The 16,239-nt window shown below is 40.1% G+C and overlaps 1 protein-coding gene across 4 annotated transcripts in view; it reads right to left on the reverse strand.

The window, feature by feature from the left end:
• Nucleotides 1-2,398: 2,398 nt before the first annotated feature.
• ZNF704 (zinc finger protein 704) overlaps nucleotides 2,399-16,239 on the reverse strand; it is a 100,806-nt gene continuing 86,965 nt past the window's right edge. For 2 of the 4 annotated variants that reach the window (XM_086740956.1, XM_086740957.1), the window contains 3 exons: nucleotides 11,410-11,514; nucleotides 5,532-5,626; nucleotides 2,399-3,950 (listed from right to left, as the gene is read on the reverse strand). In XM_086740956.1, coding sequence (XP_086597082.1) covers nucleotides 3,839-3,950; nucleotides 5,532-5,626; nucleotides 11,410-11,514 — 312 coding nt within the window. In that variant the 3' untranslated portion in view covers nucleotides 2,399-3,838. Of the gene's footprint in view, nucleotides 3,951-4,167; nucleotides 5,627-11,409; nucleotides 11,515-16,239 lie in introns of all 4 variants that reach the window. The other 2 variants (XR_015257718.1, XR_015257719.1) reach the window with 2 other exon arrangements.

Raw genomic sequence — 16,239 nt, forward strand, 5'->3', positions numbered from 1 at the left:
CATTTGTGCAAGGCACTAGAGAATCAGGCACATTGTTTTGGGTGGAAATCACTTTATGACTAAGATAATCTGAGTTTGTAACATCCAACAGCTTCATAGAGGAGCAGTTGGAGCACAGCCACACCTCAAAAATTGCCATTAAAATTTCCCACTTCTAAAATGATCTCATTTTCCAGATCTTTTAGGGGGTGGGATAAATGGAGAAGAGAGAAATAGCTTTGCTATAGCAGGAAAACTCCTGAAGAAAAATATTTGGGATCTATACAGTTGATCTCCACTCTGATACTGATGCTGGCCATTTCTGTTACCAGCATCAATACTAAGAAGTGGTTAAACCCAATAAAATAGATGATTCAATTTTTATATCTCAGGGGGAAGTTCTGGCTCTTGACATAAATGAACCCATGTCCAAATCCCTGTAGCACAGAGACTGCGTGACACATTCAGGCCGTTCCTTCTGTCTTCTCCGGGAGATCAGAGACAATGACATACTTCCCACTGAGAAACCAAAAACGGGGAAATGTCGTGTACCAATGGCGATAAACGACCACAGCATTCAGGCTAGCTCTTCCTTGGGAAAACAACGAAATCTGACTCTTTCAGAGAGGCTGGTGCAGAAGTGTGAGATGAATCAGATGTTAGGAGGACAGCAATACAGCTTAAAGCAACACTGAAGCAACAGGCTGAGAAATGGAAGATGTTATTCCAGGTGATGCTCAGCACTGCTGGCACAGGAAAGGCTTTGCCGACATTTCTGTTCTTGCTGGGTGTGTCAGGAGCGTGAAGGGGATCTCAGCGGGCACCAAAGTGCTCATGTGGCATGAAGTAATCCCAGTTCAAAGCATGAAGCGACTGGTGAACGCTTCATGCGGGTCCAGACAGCCGTGCCATCTTGTTATGGCAGGCCACAGCTGAGACACCGTAACTCAAGGAGTGCCTACTTTTGAATCAAAATGCCTCCGTCATAAGATGCAAAACTGATTTAATAAAAAATGCTGATTAAAGGTTGCATAAAAATACTGGTAATTTAGCTTTGTCCTGGCAGGATTTATCAAGTATCTTCTGTCCTCTGTTTTGTTAACACCAACTTTCTATCCTGTTTTGATAATTTGTAGCTTTTGTGCCTGTACGTAATCCATATCAAATCTGTACCAGAGGGTGATCTGGTCTGGCCACAAAACCCATTCTTCCGTGCATTCATTTATAAAGAATAATCTTATTACAGCAGCTCATAAAGTGCCCTCAGGAAAGGTGCTCACAATGCCATGACATTATAGAAACAATATACAATCTGATATATATATATTTTTTTAAAATCCTCCAAAGCAAAAAAGGAAAATATAAAGGAGGGGAACAACAAATATATAGGCAAATACTGTCAGTCTAACAACAGTCAAATTAACGATGGAACGCTTTATAATCAGTCTCAGAGTGCTTGTAAAAATGGGGTGGCAAATGGCAGGAGTATCGTGGAAAAGACTCAAATTTTTAAAGTTCTACCAAAGTAAATACACCAACAGCACGCTCAGTGTTTTAAGATTAAATGACTATGAATTACTATGAGGTATTTTACTAAGGAAATTGAAAAAAATACAACATCCAAAGAAAACCCATGACCCACATCTTACTAAGAGGAAAGACAATAAAACAGTGGCGATGTGTATCCACTGACTTTTAGTGCCTTGTTTTATATTAATAAAGAAACAATCTTTCTCCTCCCTGTTGATGCCACATTTTACATATCTGTATAAAAAAAATACAAAAAATACTCCTACATATATATGCGTATATATTTCACGGTCTTACTAGATTACTAGTAAGTATTTTTTTTTTTTTAATGGCTTTGAGAACACAATTGGGCAAAAAAAAAATCAAGTAATTGCATGCATGCAAGCATATCTCACCACTTGTGCATGTAAATTACACAATTTGTAAACAAGTGCAGAAATAGCATACTCAAATGAGGCATCTGATTGCCCAATTAACTTATTCAAAGAAAATCAGATGATAACCTTCAGGAGCTCCTAGGATAAATTCTGCTTCTCAGTACTACTTTGCTGAATAAATAGGGTATATGCTGAACAACTGCACTGTTCCTTTGTGCTTTTACAGAGGCATAAGCAGCCATGCACACTAAATACAGCTATCAAATGAACTTTGGACCAGATTTTAGAAAGCTGTTTAGATACTTAGAATCCCCTTATTTCAGTGAGGATAAGCCAGCTTAGACAATTAAAAAAAAAAATCTGGTCTAATTTCAAATTATATGGAAAAAAAAAAATTGTGGGCCTCCATGTCTCTATTAATAGGCAAATTTTTGCTTCTGTGTTTTTGCTGGATTTTGTTAAGGTGTCTTTTTTTGTTTAACAGGCAAGTATAGTTTAACTGTATACATTCATAACCTGGTAAATCCTTACTTTATTTTTGCATTGAAATAATTGTTAATTAATGGTAATTTGATACAAGTTGAGACAGAACACCAGCTTGTCACACTCCAGTGTATACTTTCTAATGGACAGAGAAACTAAAGTACCCAAATCTATCCAAGTACTGCAAACAGAGAAACTTCTTAATTTGTATATCAAAATGAGTTAAGAAACAGATTTTTACCATAAATACATTGCTCCTTTGCTGTTGTACTTCTTTCTCTGAGATGACGTTGTGGAAAGGGGGTATTTTCTTTTCTCTACCATTTTTTTTTGCGTCAAATCTTAGCAACTTTAATAGCAGGGGGAGAAAGCTGAGCAAACCATTATCTTAACAACAATCTCTCAAATAAGAGAAAAGGAAGCGACAGCAGAACTGCTGGGCTGGATCATGTCCCTGAATAGGTATTACATACAATCCTAGTGGCTGAATTTACCAGTTCTTTGTAAGCCTCCTGCAGCAACAGATGTGATGGTCCAACTGTTCGTCCTCCCTTGGAAATGGGAGAGTGGTAAGAAAAGCTACTGGACCCCCATGATATTCTTACGGTTTTCAATCAAGCATCACCGGACTTCTTCCCTCAACTTCTCATTGTGACAGTATCTGCTGGTGACTTTCCATTGCTGCTGTTCTTCCTCTAGAGGATCAAAATCCAATTTGGTACTGAAATTACTTTGTCCTACTCCACCAGTCTGTGCCTGGTTTAAAAATCTTCCAGGACCACTGCTTGTCCTTCTTGCAAATTCAGACTTTGCTCTTCTCCTATAAACCAACAAAAGAAAATCCCAACTCCTCCCCACGTCCCCTTTCCAAAAATATAATACGATCATGATCATTCATATCAAGAGAATTATTTAGCAGTCTCCAGTCTTCGTACAGCTTTTGTTAAGTAAACTGTAGCTTATACGACTCTGAAGTGTTTATTAGAAAGTTTTCAAAAAGAGATCTTCATTTCAGGAAAAGAAAAGTTGTCCAGTTTAGCAAATACAGACGTTCACAGCACAGAGACTGAAATGGTTAAAAATGATCCTAAGGAGCAAGTTGCTCAGAGAGTTAGCAAAAAAATTAACTTTTTCCTTTCTTTTACAGAAAAACACTAATAGCTGCTCTGGTTTCCATACTTAGTAAGACAGAATTTTGTTGTATGTTCTTGGTTTTGCTTTTTTTTTTTTTTTCTCTATTGCTCCACACAGGTTTTGATTAGTGCTTCTCCTTGGCTACAAGTGCTTCACTTTGAAATACAAAGCTCTTTTAAGAAAAAAAAAAAAACAACACCCAAAAAAAAACAAACAAAAAAAACCCTCAACACAACATCACTGGGGAAAAATGGGAAGTGGTACAGTGCAACTGCAGCAATCTGGTTCTGCTGTTGTCCTCCCCTATCCCCAAATCCTCTGCATAATTTCAATCTTTAGTCGATGAACCTTTGGCAGGCCTTCTTCCATCGGCAGGCAGTACACCACATATCTCTGTTCTCCATCCCATAGACCTTCCGACACTTTTTCCCCTCCCCTCTAGGCTTCCTGTCAGAGAGAAAGGGAAGCTAGTTAACGAGATGCTTTTGTAGCTTTGCTTTATCACCCTAAGATCAGGACAACAGCCTCAATGGAGTGCAGCAGGCAGAGAACCCCCAGCGTTTCAAAGGAATTTGGGTTGTTCTCAAGTCAACTGGGAGCTGACGAAGCAGACAGGCATACGGCTGTGACTCCACAGCTCTGAGGGACCAGTCCTTCTTCTCACCTGGCTTCTACAGCCTCTGCAGCAGCTGCTGAGCCTGCTCCTCTGCTCCAGGGCTGATCCCAGGAAGACAAAGCCCTGACTTCAGCCAGCAACTAAACCCAGTCTAGAGAAATGGTACTTCAGCGACGTTAAATGCCAAGCCGTAATGGACAGTCATAGCTATTCCACAATATGGTCCAGGTCACATCAGGCACAAGTCCTCTTTGCTTTAGAGCTGTCATCCCCAAAGTCAGCAAGGTGGACAGTATCTGCTTTTAAAGCTATAGCAATTGTCGTGTTTTCCATCTTATCACCACACTCAAAAGTTCGCCAGTTTAGAAAATGATTAAAGTAACTGCTAAAATGGAACTTTTTTTTATTCAATACATAGCAAGCCACCAAACCTGAGGAGCAATGCTACAAGAAGTAACCCAACGCTCGATACAGTAGCGCCATCTGTCCTGCTGTCATTAAATCAAATAACTGTACAGACAGAATTGTTTAATACCTGTACTGCATGCTGCATGGCACACAACAGAACTGCCTGGTGATTCCTCTCTTGCACACCTATGCATTTTTTGATTCCTGAACACTTGTTAATGGGCACAATCTATGAATTGGGAAGATCTAAGTTTAGTTTGTAGCACATGCAATGATCTGAGAGTCATGAAGAAAATTAAAAGCATGAACCTTCCTTTGTCTCATTTTAGGGTACAGTCACCTTTAGGACTGTGAGAAATTACAAGTTTCTTTACTGTAAGAAATCCAGTATCGCAGTTTGATTTTGTAACATAACTTTTTGAAAGCTGTTAAAGCAGACCCTGGTCAAACATCAGTTAGCTTTAATGGAAGCGAATGTAGCTTAGGTCTAGGAAGATAAGGTATAAAAAGCTTTGCTTTGATCTAATTTATTGTATGATATAGTTTCTTGCAATTCAATGGAAGCCAAATACCATACTGACTGAATGGTGATGAACACACAAGACAGCCCAGCCTTTCAGGCAGAAAAGCAAAGCCACGTAATGAAGCTCAGGATGCTTCAGCTGGAGCAGTTAATCTGGGCAGCACTGCTTTACAGGGCAATTTAGATCTGCAACTGAACTCCAGACATGCGTGGCATAAGGCCTGCAGTTTTGCTTCACAGTCTGCCTTTTTCATTTTGCAACAACTCACCTTTTCCCCAAACTTTACCTTTGATGGTAATGGAAAGCAAAATAGATCCAGAACACTTACTCTGAAGTGTCCTAGTAACAAACTGCCTGACAACTGCAATCACAGTTGGTGGTGTGGTTTCTCTGTTTCTTTGGCTACTGACATCTTACTTACTAAATGCCCTCCAGGTTCTGAGGCTGCCGGTCTGGCAGCAGGAGCTAATGGTCCCATACCTCAAGCCAAATGCTACTCTAGGCGGTGATGAAAGAACTGTGTGGGACTGTTTCTGCTCTCCGCTCCCTGCAGGACGATTATGAGTTGGTGAGACCTGTCAATACAGACAAAAAAGCTGCTTATAAAGAACATACACATATGAAGGCAGTATAAACACTTCTCCCAGAAAATGCAATTCATGAGGCATGGTGGCAAGGATACCCAGGAAAGGTTATTCAATAACATACAAACATAAGTAAGTTGTAGGTCTATTTAGAAATAAATTCATTTCACGTTAAGTACATTACATTAGCTCCATTTTATTTCCCTGTACTTCCAGTCATCCAAACAGAGCAAACCAGAATATAGGTCAGCATTGTTTCAGGTTTTGGGAAATAGGGAAAACGCATTAATTTTTATTTAAAAACTCTGAATAGCTCTTGAGAAAATGTTCTCCAATTTAAGCAGAGAAAATAACTGGAAAAATAAACTCTGGCCTGTGCTGAGATCAATACCAATAACCCTCCATGAAATAAAGGGATTTCACATGTTGCTCTTGTCTGTGACGTGGGACTCTTTGTGGACAGACAGCCTTGGAGAAGGGGGTTTGCTGCAGGGCACTTATGATGTGGCCCTCAAGGTTTTAATGACAGTGCAAGGCGGCCATTTTGATTACGGCTGCTAGCAAGATATACTGGATTATTTCCTTTATTCTGCACCGTAAACTTTGTCAGCAGGTTTTCTCCTTTGTGAATGTTCCCAAGTGAAGGGTGTAGTTTGGTCTTCTGAGATTTTCCAAATAACCCTTCTAGAGGAGCCTGGGGTTGGCAACATTATCTAAGTAACCACATTGGTCTTAAATAATTCCTAAATTATTTACTGCGATTTTGCTCCTGGGTAAAGGCCACAACCACTTGACACCTAAAACACCAGCAAAAAATTCCGAACACTCATTTTTTGTTATGTACAGAAGTAGTAAGCTTCATCTGGGCATCTGGTGCACGGGGTCACTGCCTCCTGCAGCCAGGAACTGCAGATATTGTCATAGTTCCCTGCATTGCTGTGACTTTTCACTCCTGCCCTTTTGAAGTCTCATAATATCTGGAAGAATGGGAACTGACCTGACTTTGAAGAGATGCATGTGCTTTGATTTTTTATATTAAGTCTATTTTATAGCTACTCCACAGTAGCAAAAAATTAAGACTTGTGATAGAATACAGTCTTTCAACACTTACTCTCGGCTGGTAAATACAAAAATTTCTGATTTAACTGCAGGTGCAGCTCACATTCTGAACGGGTTTAGGCCATTACTGATATAATATTTTATATATCCAAAACATGAAGGAAATTTCCTCTCTCTGTGCCTGCTTACCATAACTCACGTTTTATACAACCAGAGACCACACTAGGTTCTTCTGTCCTATCGCTCCTCAATACTGAGGGCAGCCTGCAGTCTACTACATGTCTTAGATCTTTTTCAGTCTTTACTTTCAGTCAGTGCTCTCTCAAGATGCTAGGGATTATCCAAATTCCCTTTTCTTCATAAATACAACCTTGCATTTTCCACAATTAAAGGACACTGGGTCTGAAAAGGGCCCCACTTCAAAAATGGAGTATACAATGACATATAATTAATCTGTCTTTTTGTCAGTCTCCCAGCCATCCAAAAAATGAATCATCAGCAGTAACTTCATATTTTTATTTCCAAATCAATTACAAAAATGCTGAAAAGCACCAGTCCTCCTATGAAGGTGATGCTGGCTCAGTGAAGAAGATTCCCAGTTACTGCTTCTTGAGGTCAACAGACAAATCTTAATTTGCTTAATATGTGCTGCGTTGGCACTACATATTTTCAGTTAAGAAACCTGCTACTTTTCAAAATGTATGTTCGGTGGGTGCCGTTGCCTTTATCCACCAAATCTGTCATATCCTTAAAGACTGGTATGAGGTTTGTTTGGCAAATCCGGCTTGACCTAAGATCAATGCTGATAGACATTTTTTCCTATCTTTTATCAATCACTTCTTATGTTTTGCCTAAGAATGACTGAACTACTGAAGATAAAATGCAAAGAAATAATGCTTCTCTACTCTTTGGTATTTATCACACACTGCACCATTTTCCAGTTACTACCAGCAACCAGAGATCTCCAGTCAATTCTGTGAGGGTATTTAAACATTTTACAACCCAGAAAATTTGGATATCTACCGCTTGGTTATCATTGAACAGGAAAGTACTTTGATGGCCTCCCATGTTATAAGCAATTCTCCTGCTTGCTTCCAAACACAGAACAGGCTTGAGCAGTAATTGCAGCACGCAGACAGTCTCCCCTCACGTTCTCCAGAGAGGGCCTCTGCATGATGGTTTCCATGGATTAGCACACCAAGGCGGCTAAACTGCACTAACGTTGAGCTCTAATGTATTTTGATAGGCTTTGCAGCAGGTCTAAACAACGCCAGTTACCTGCACTCCTCTGTGGGCGACAGTAAGTGCAGATCAAGAGGAGGGCATGAGAAGGCAATCCTTGCCCTCAGAGGCTTTTTACATTTTAAGTGTTGTCTATGCAGACAATTAATGGGAAACTAGAGTGTTTGTCAGAAGGGAGGACATGGAGTTTTAAGTTACATCTACTGGGGGAAACTGTGGTTACAGAGATTTGTGATCTGTAAACACCAGATTATCAAAGTTAAAGATCTTTTCTCCTGTTCAACCTTTTTGGGTCTTAGCAGCAAGCAAGTGAAAATCAGTATCACACAGCAGAGATCATGTTGGTGTTCAAGAAGGCTTTTAACCTACGTTATTGAAAGTGGAACTACATGGTCATTATGTTAAGTCCTTCAGAACCAGGAGATACAGACTGCACCGTTGTTCATCCCACTTGCATCATTTAATTCATCCTTCTCGTACATCCCCATACTGTGCCTTATTTTTTTCTCCTAGCTCAGCCTGAAGTGGTACAGCAAACATGAACTTGTCCTTGTCTGCTTCTGCAGGGAATTCCACCTAGCAATGACTCACAGCCGTGCCAACACTCAACCTTCTCTCGCACCTGCAAAGTTACCTTGGGAAAATGGTAAGAAAAATTCCCATCTACCTTCCCAGATTCCCATCTGCCTTGGGGATCTAACTTACACATGAATCAGAGCACAAAGCGTAAGGACTCTGGAGGTTCCCCTAATTCTCTTTGTTTATAGCTACAAGACTGTTAGATAAATGCCTGTGGTTAGATGTTGTGAATACCCCTAAGTCTAAAGCAGCCGCATACTGAACCCCCACTGACCCAGTTGTACAGACGGCTTCTTTTGAGGAGCTTAGGAACTTGCTGATAAGCGCACTCACATTCACAAAGGCCTTTCAGTGCTGCTCTGCTAAAGACTGCCCGAAAGCAAGGACCTCATGCAAGTCATGATGTCTGTCTGAATACCCCAGTTCCTCAGACACCAAGCAAGGAGTGCTCAGTGTCATCAAAATTCAATGTCCACAGGAATTAATGGGGAAGCACCTAAGTTAAGTGTCAAAAAAATAACAAGATTATTTTGAAATTTAATCTCTCTCATGGACTTAACAGGCCTGACATACAGGTCTAGAAAGAAGGCTGTTCAAAACCAGGATTCAACAGCCCTCTAATGTGTTGAGGACAGAATGGTCCCATTCCAGCATAACCAGTAATGCGAGAAATGTGTAGACCTACACACTTTTGCAAATCTGTACTTAATCCTTTACTGCTCAGTGGTTTGTCCAGGCTAAAAAAGCATCCCAATCCATTTTAGAAAACTGCTTGAATAAACATTAAGGGTCAGGGGAAAAGTAATGGTTTGGACTTGCTCTCTGAAGTTCCCCTGGGTGCCACAGACGTGCCTCTAATCTCAGGACCATGTACATATAACTGCATGAGTTTATAGTATGCTGGCTCTGACAGAGAGGCTTAAATAAACCTCATAAGAGAAGCGGTATGTCCCCTATGCTACATCTTTCTAAAGTAGTTACACTCAGTGTAAGGGTGGGAACTGACAGGGCCCTGCTTTTATAAAGCAATATTTAATTTACTTTGAAACAGGAGAAACTTTCACATAATATAGCTATTTAACATCACTTTGCATTTGCACCCTCACTTACTGCACGCAATTTTCCACCGCAGGCAAGCCTGCATTCACAGATGATCTCACTGATGACAGAACAGTCAAATGTGTGATTGTTGCTTTGGTGTGTTTATGAGCGGTTTATAATTCTGCCATCATCACTGCTTCCCCAGGTTTTTGTACTGGGATTATTTTTAAATTGGACTTAAATCTTTGGCCTCTCCATACAACCCTCAGAAAGTGATTTGGCATTTCTTAAATTCTTTTGAGAATTCTCAACGCTACAGACACAGATCACCGTTGTTGCTCGAACAAATAAACTCAACGCATACGTGTCTGATCCTGTCTGCTTAAGTGTCTGATTTACAATGTAGCTAATTGCATTTTTAGATTCCGAACACCCCTGGCACCTATTTCTGCTACTCCACAAAAGGAGTCAGTTTCATAATTACTTCATATCAACCCCATTGTTGGGAAATCAAATTCTGGGGGAACTTTATGGATAGCACGCTCTGTCAAGGCACTCTTGTTCAAATTGCTGCCAGCATGATGTCTTTCACTGTTAGTTGTTCCTTGATGGAATTTAATAAATATTCATTGGCAGAGTGCAGTGTAATTGATTCAGCCACTTTCATTTTTTATCAGCCCTGCAGGATGCCACAGCCTCTGCAGAAAATCTCCAAGATTTGCCAAAGGTTGACAGTAAGAAGCTTTGGAGATTTACTTGATGAAGAAAAGGGAGAGAAATAGTGTCTCTTATCGCCATGTCTAATACTCACTGTCAGGAGAAAAAAAGCTATGTGGTTCTCTGGATGAGCAATGTGCCCTATATAACACACTTTAAAAAATTCATAAAGTGTAATATTAAATGAAATGTTATGATATAAAAAAGCTTTATGATTAGAGAATATCAATTTATACTGAAAAATGTTTTCCAATAAAAATTAGGATACATTACATTAATATTTATTCCTATTTATTATACAGAAGATTTTCACTACTCATAAATAGTGATTTACATTTACTTTTAGTACTCACCATGCTAGGCACTAGAAGTTTAATCCCTTTAAACTTTTCATAAAGGTTTTTAACTCCCCCTACACTAGCAACACCTATACTGTGTGACATTTAGGACTACTGGAAGTCTATGTTTAAGCAAATATCCCATTTCTGCAGTCCTGTTCACGAAATGAGGCCTTGTGCACTAGCTCTTTTGAAGAAAGGGTCAGAGTTGACTTTACATCCAATATATACATCAAATACATCTTCATTAACAGTGTGTCAAACTGCAATATGCGTTAATATCAAAATGCAATAAGTACTGAACGTATATTCTGTATAGAAGTACAAAATTTTCTGATCTCAATAGGGACTACATATACGTAGCCTCCTAGAATCAAACTTTGCACTTCTTCTTACTGTTTCTTTCAGTTGCCTTTCAAATATGCTTCACCTTCAGAGTTCATTTCGGTAACATCCCTACTGCTTGAACCCAATTAGCCTGTTAGCATAACCACCACCTCGCTGATCTTCCATCTAGTTTTATAAGAAATCTCTTAGTGGCATAAAAAGCAGCAGATAGTGCCAAGCTCGGCACCTACCAGAATGTTCTTTTGTAAGCATAGAGTTTAAAAAAACATACACTACAGATCTAATTCTCTGTTTGTAGACATTGATTAAAAAAAAAAGTTAACTGTACATGTACTTGTTTCTGTTCAGCACCTGTTATGTCAAATTTACTTCTACTGTGAGACACTGTGAAACAAAACAGAAAGTTCTAAAAACTTTTTTTTTTCTTTCTTTTTTTTGTTGTTCACTTACTGGAATGCCAGTGAAGGTAACTGGAGGCGACTGCCAAGAGATGCTAAAGCTACTGCCATTGGGAGTGAATTTTGCTGACCCTGGAATGTTCACTGGAGGAGTGGCCTGTGTGAAAAGAAAATACTGTTCCAGTAAGAAGAAACATTGCTCTTCCAAAGCGTTTCAAGGGATCTTTCACTCCTTGAAACTATGTATCTACAAGAGACTTTCCGAGCTGGAAAAAAACTGCATAGTGACACGCATTTTATCCTTATGAGAGGGATAATAATGGATAAGGCAGTAAAGAAGGGACATATTTATATATCACTGTTCTTAAAACCTTGTTTAAAGAAAAGCAATAGCTCCAACAAGAACCCACACAAAACCCTTAAAAACTAGATTTAAAAACACACAAAATCAAACAACATACACAAATAACTTTTTAAATAATGCCAGCTAGGAGCAGAAAATATTACAAATCATCACCTATTCCACAGTGGTAAACAAGACAGTATTTAAACTGATGGCAGCTGGTTTAAACAACTCAAGACCGGTTGGCGGGGCTTCTTGGACCACAGGGTTAATGATGGGGTGGCCATTTCTCATTTATCAGATAAATACTGTTAAGAATCATCCCAACTAAAACAGTCTTTCCTACTAAAAACAAAGAGTTGAAAATCATCTTTGGGATTCAAAAAACCAGCTCTTAAAAGACTAAGCTAAAGCAAATACTTGGAGGGCTCCTGGGCTCCTTGAATTCTTACATTTTTCCCATCTGGGCTGTAATAGCCACTGCTGCTGGGGGGTGCAACACCTGATAATCTGAGCTCAGCCTGTTGAGCATCTTTCATCTTGTGCCTTCATTCCAGTTTTCTCACCGGGCTATGAGCCCTCAGGAATTTTCCCCTGCCTCTTTTTGAATCCCATTTAATTTACAGAAATTCACACCTTTGCAGCTACCCTGCCTAGCAGGAACGTGAGCAGCCACCATGAACACAGGCTCCCTTTGACTCTTGAATTTCAACTTTCACCAGAAAAAAAAAGGCTCCTTGGTTTAAACTCATAAAGAACTTGCTATTAAAAATGAGCTTCTACCTTTCAGTTGCCCATGCCTGACAACAATGCAATACACTTATTCAAGCAGCGTTTGCATTTGAGGCTGCTGAAGTTCTCACAAGTTGAGGGAAGAGCTTCCCTGAGCCGCCAGGCAGAGAGAAGTGATGACAAACTACAAACTGATAGTCCCCATTAAAGATAATCTTCAGAGTAAACAAGTGCTGAAGCAATCCCCTGGAGTGCCTCCAAGGAAAAGAAACCGAGACCACTGGATGCCTGTCTATGGCAGCGATGCTCTGCAGGCTGCCGAGCCTGCTGACAGCTCCGAGAGAATCCTCACAGACATGCAGACCAAACGTCCACTGAGCTCCACAAAATATAAAAATCTTGCTGAAAGGCATTAAAAAAAAAAATTGGCAACTCCAGATGGTACCAGTAGTGCTTCATCACAACCCTGTTCAAATGGGAAGGAGGGAATGACCACGGCACTCCTGCCAGAAAGAACTGGAGGCAGCGAGGCACCATCGCTTCTGCTCAGCATCCCACCAGGATATCAGCTCACAGCCGGGGTCAGCACCGTGACTTCCTCAGGTATTCGAATACCACCCACAAGGGAAATCCTAGATGCTGAAAGAGCCTGCCTGTAGTTCCTCTGTAGCTTAACTTAACAGGTACAGGCACTAGTTTTGTAATGAAATGTGAAGTAAAAGAAATTTAAAATTGCTGTAATTTACAATTGCCTAAAATACCATGGTGCTCAATTCTTTCTTCTCAGTGCCTAAATATCTACTCTCAGACATGATCAGATTTAAACAGTCAATCACCTTGTTGATTTGTTTCCCAGAAATGCATCTTTGTTCACCAAGCACAGTCACCTTTTCCAGGCTAATACTTCAGACAATGTCTTCCATAAGGTAAGCAACCATAACATTACAATGAACTGGAGAGTTTCTATGTCCCAACCTCACTTTGCTTACAGAACTCCATCAAATTTCCAATCAAAATATATTAATGAATAATTTATAGTTATTTATTTGTGTCAACATTGTCCTTATATCTGAAATAGCACGTGCTTGTCCTCTTCCCCTCTCACGTTTGTCCCCTTGCTTTCTTCCCTGGCAGCAAACCCATCCTCTCCTCACCCCTGCTTTCCCTTGGGCTGCAGAGGCCCTCTGTGTCCTCACTGCCCTCTCTCTTTACTCTGATCACCTTCTTTCTGCCTCTTCTAATTGAAGCCATCATCCTTGAACTTGGTTGATCAGAACTCTGCTCAGGATCTCAGTTGAAGTTATCTGAGGGTCTTGTACAACAGCATTAAAAATCCCTGTCTCTCCTAGATATTTCTTACCCAAGAAAGCCGACAACTTTATTTTCCCTTCACAGCTCTATTGTTGTTGGCTCACGCTCATTCTGCGCTTGATTAATGAACACAAGTTTCCTCCTCATGTAATTTTCTAATTACCCCTGTTTATAGCAGAAAAATCTCATTAGTTCCTAAGGTGCAGGACTTTGCATGTTCTGACATTAAATTGCATTCAAACCCTATTGTTCTTAAGATCATCCAGTCATGTAAGCATGATCTATAAATCCCTGTACTGCTGACATCTCCTGAGTTTGCTATCAGTAAAGTTTATTACAGTACTTGTGTAGTACCAAAATGATTTAACAAAAATGAGATCAGGCCCGAAATCAGCTTTTCATTCAACTCCACTAATAACATTCAATAGCCCTTTCAAAATAACTCACTGATGTTCTCCCTGACTCCCCAGTTCTCTCTCCTACACTAAATTTAATCTCTAGCCTAACAAATACCACCTATATATTATAAGATCAAATGCTCCCTGCGACTCCAGAGGGATTTTTCTTCTGTACTGCTTCTTTGTTGTTACAAAGCTACCTTGTCCAAGGAAGATGTTAAGACTGTTCTAACATAATCTTTCTTTGGGGTTCCTCCACTACAGCTCACCTCATTTGCTGTACTTTCCACAATTTCTTCAATTATTCCTATAAATCTTTCCTCATCCATAGGACTGGGTCAGAGAACAGAGTCAGGACTTGGCTGCTCACTTCCCCTTTACACCTTTCTTACTACAGGTATTATACTTGCCATTTTCCAGTCATATGGAAAACGACAATTAACAGATCTGTTTAGGATTCTTGGGACCCAGCTTTGGGTTCCATATTTTTTTCCCTTTTTTAACAGGAATCCTGGGATGAACGTTATTCAGCCTCCCTTATCCGAGTTCCTTGAGCTGGGAATTTTGCCTCTTCACTCCCCACGAAGTAATTGCCACTTCCATCTCTCATTCATACGAGAAATGGTCTTCATCACTACATTCTCGTTCAATGCTTTCAGTTTTGATACAGATAGTATCAGAAGTAAAAAAAAGTTTTGAAATTCTGTACATGGCTCACTCCAGCAAGCAAACTGAGGAAATATGGTGGTATTGAAGATGCTGTCGTCACCTTCTCTTCTATTCCCTTTTACACAACAGATTAGTCACAAGAATTATTAAATGTTATGTGTGAAAGCTGGGCTCAATTCCTCCTCTTGCTGGTGAGAGTTGAATCTCCACCTTGCCTCCTGGAGAGTGCTCTTGCTGCCTCCTTTGCAAGAACAACCTGAATGCTTGAGCAGGGACCTTGCTTCCTGCTTGCAACTCAAAAGCCTTGAACAGTGTGGACTGTGTCACTCCTCACTGACGAAATTAAATATTGAAACCAGAGCAACTTAAAAAGGAAACAGGGCTCAGACACTTGTAGTCTCATGTCATGGAATACATCAATTCAAATCCAATTCAAGCGGCTTACACATTTGAACTAGATTTCTTTAGGCAAGTGCTTTACTCAAAGGCTGCTTATAAAAAAGGATCAAGTGAGTCTCCAAATTGCAGAGAACACTGTCACAACTGCAAACCCCAAATGAAACGAGACACTTCTCAGCAGCCTAGACTTGGTGCCTTACTCTGTGAGAGGCAAGGCTTAAGCTAGACTAAGAAGAAAGTCTTTCTCCTACTCATGCCGTCCACTGTGCACAAGAGTCTAAAACAAGTCTGTGAATTCTGTGTGGTTACCTCTGCCCTTTTAATGGGTCTGCTCCAGACACACAACAAACAGCTTTCATCTGCACAATGCTGTATATGAAAGTTATTGCATCTGATAAATTAGTTCTCTGGTGCATACGCAGGTCGTAGACCACACGACTTCAAAGCCTCTAGTCTTCTTTTCTCATATGGTGTCCAGACCAAAATATGTCAAATTTTAGTGCACTTTTAACATTAATGCTTTCTGTCTGAACTTAGTTGGCAGTTTTTAGAAGAGCAGTTTTTGGATCTGATTGGATTTTTGCCATTTGCAAAGCATTACCTCTAAGAGTAGGAGGATACCATATAAGCCTTTTCATTCTTCCTGCTCTACTTCACATATGCAAACCGACATCTCACACTGTACAAATAAAGGAAATGAATTGTTCCTGGCATCCTTGACTACTTGTCTACAGACACATCCAGTACAACCAGAGCTGAAATTAAGACTCTGGGAGGGATTTGGCTGACTGAATGAGAATTTTTACAATGCAGGAGACCACATCTGAGCATGTCACCGCGGGCTCTCCTTATGGTAGGTGGAGAACTAACTGATGCAGGCAGTGGGATACACAAAGCAACTCTTCTCAACTTGAAGTACGTACCTATGTGTGGCTGGGTAAATAGCACCTCAAAATCCACCGGCTATGGTGGGACCACAAACAAACAATCAACCAGCTCAGAAGTGGACATCTAAATTTAAATGAGACGA

The sequence above is a fragment of the Chlamydotis macqueenii genome, chromosome 2 (genome assembly GCF_036417535.1).
Source record: "Chlamydotis macqueenii isolate bChlMac1 chromosome 2, bChlMac1.mat, whole genome shotgun sequence".
Taxonomy (NCBI): domain Eukaryota; kingdom Metazoa; phylum Chordata; class Aves; order Otidiformes; family Otididae; genus Chlamydotis; species Chlamydotis macqueenii.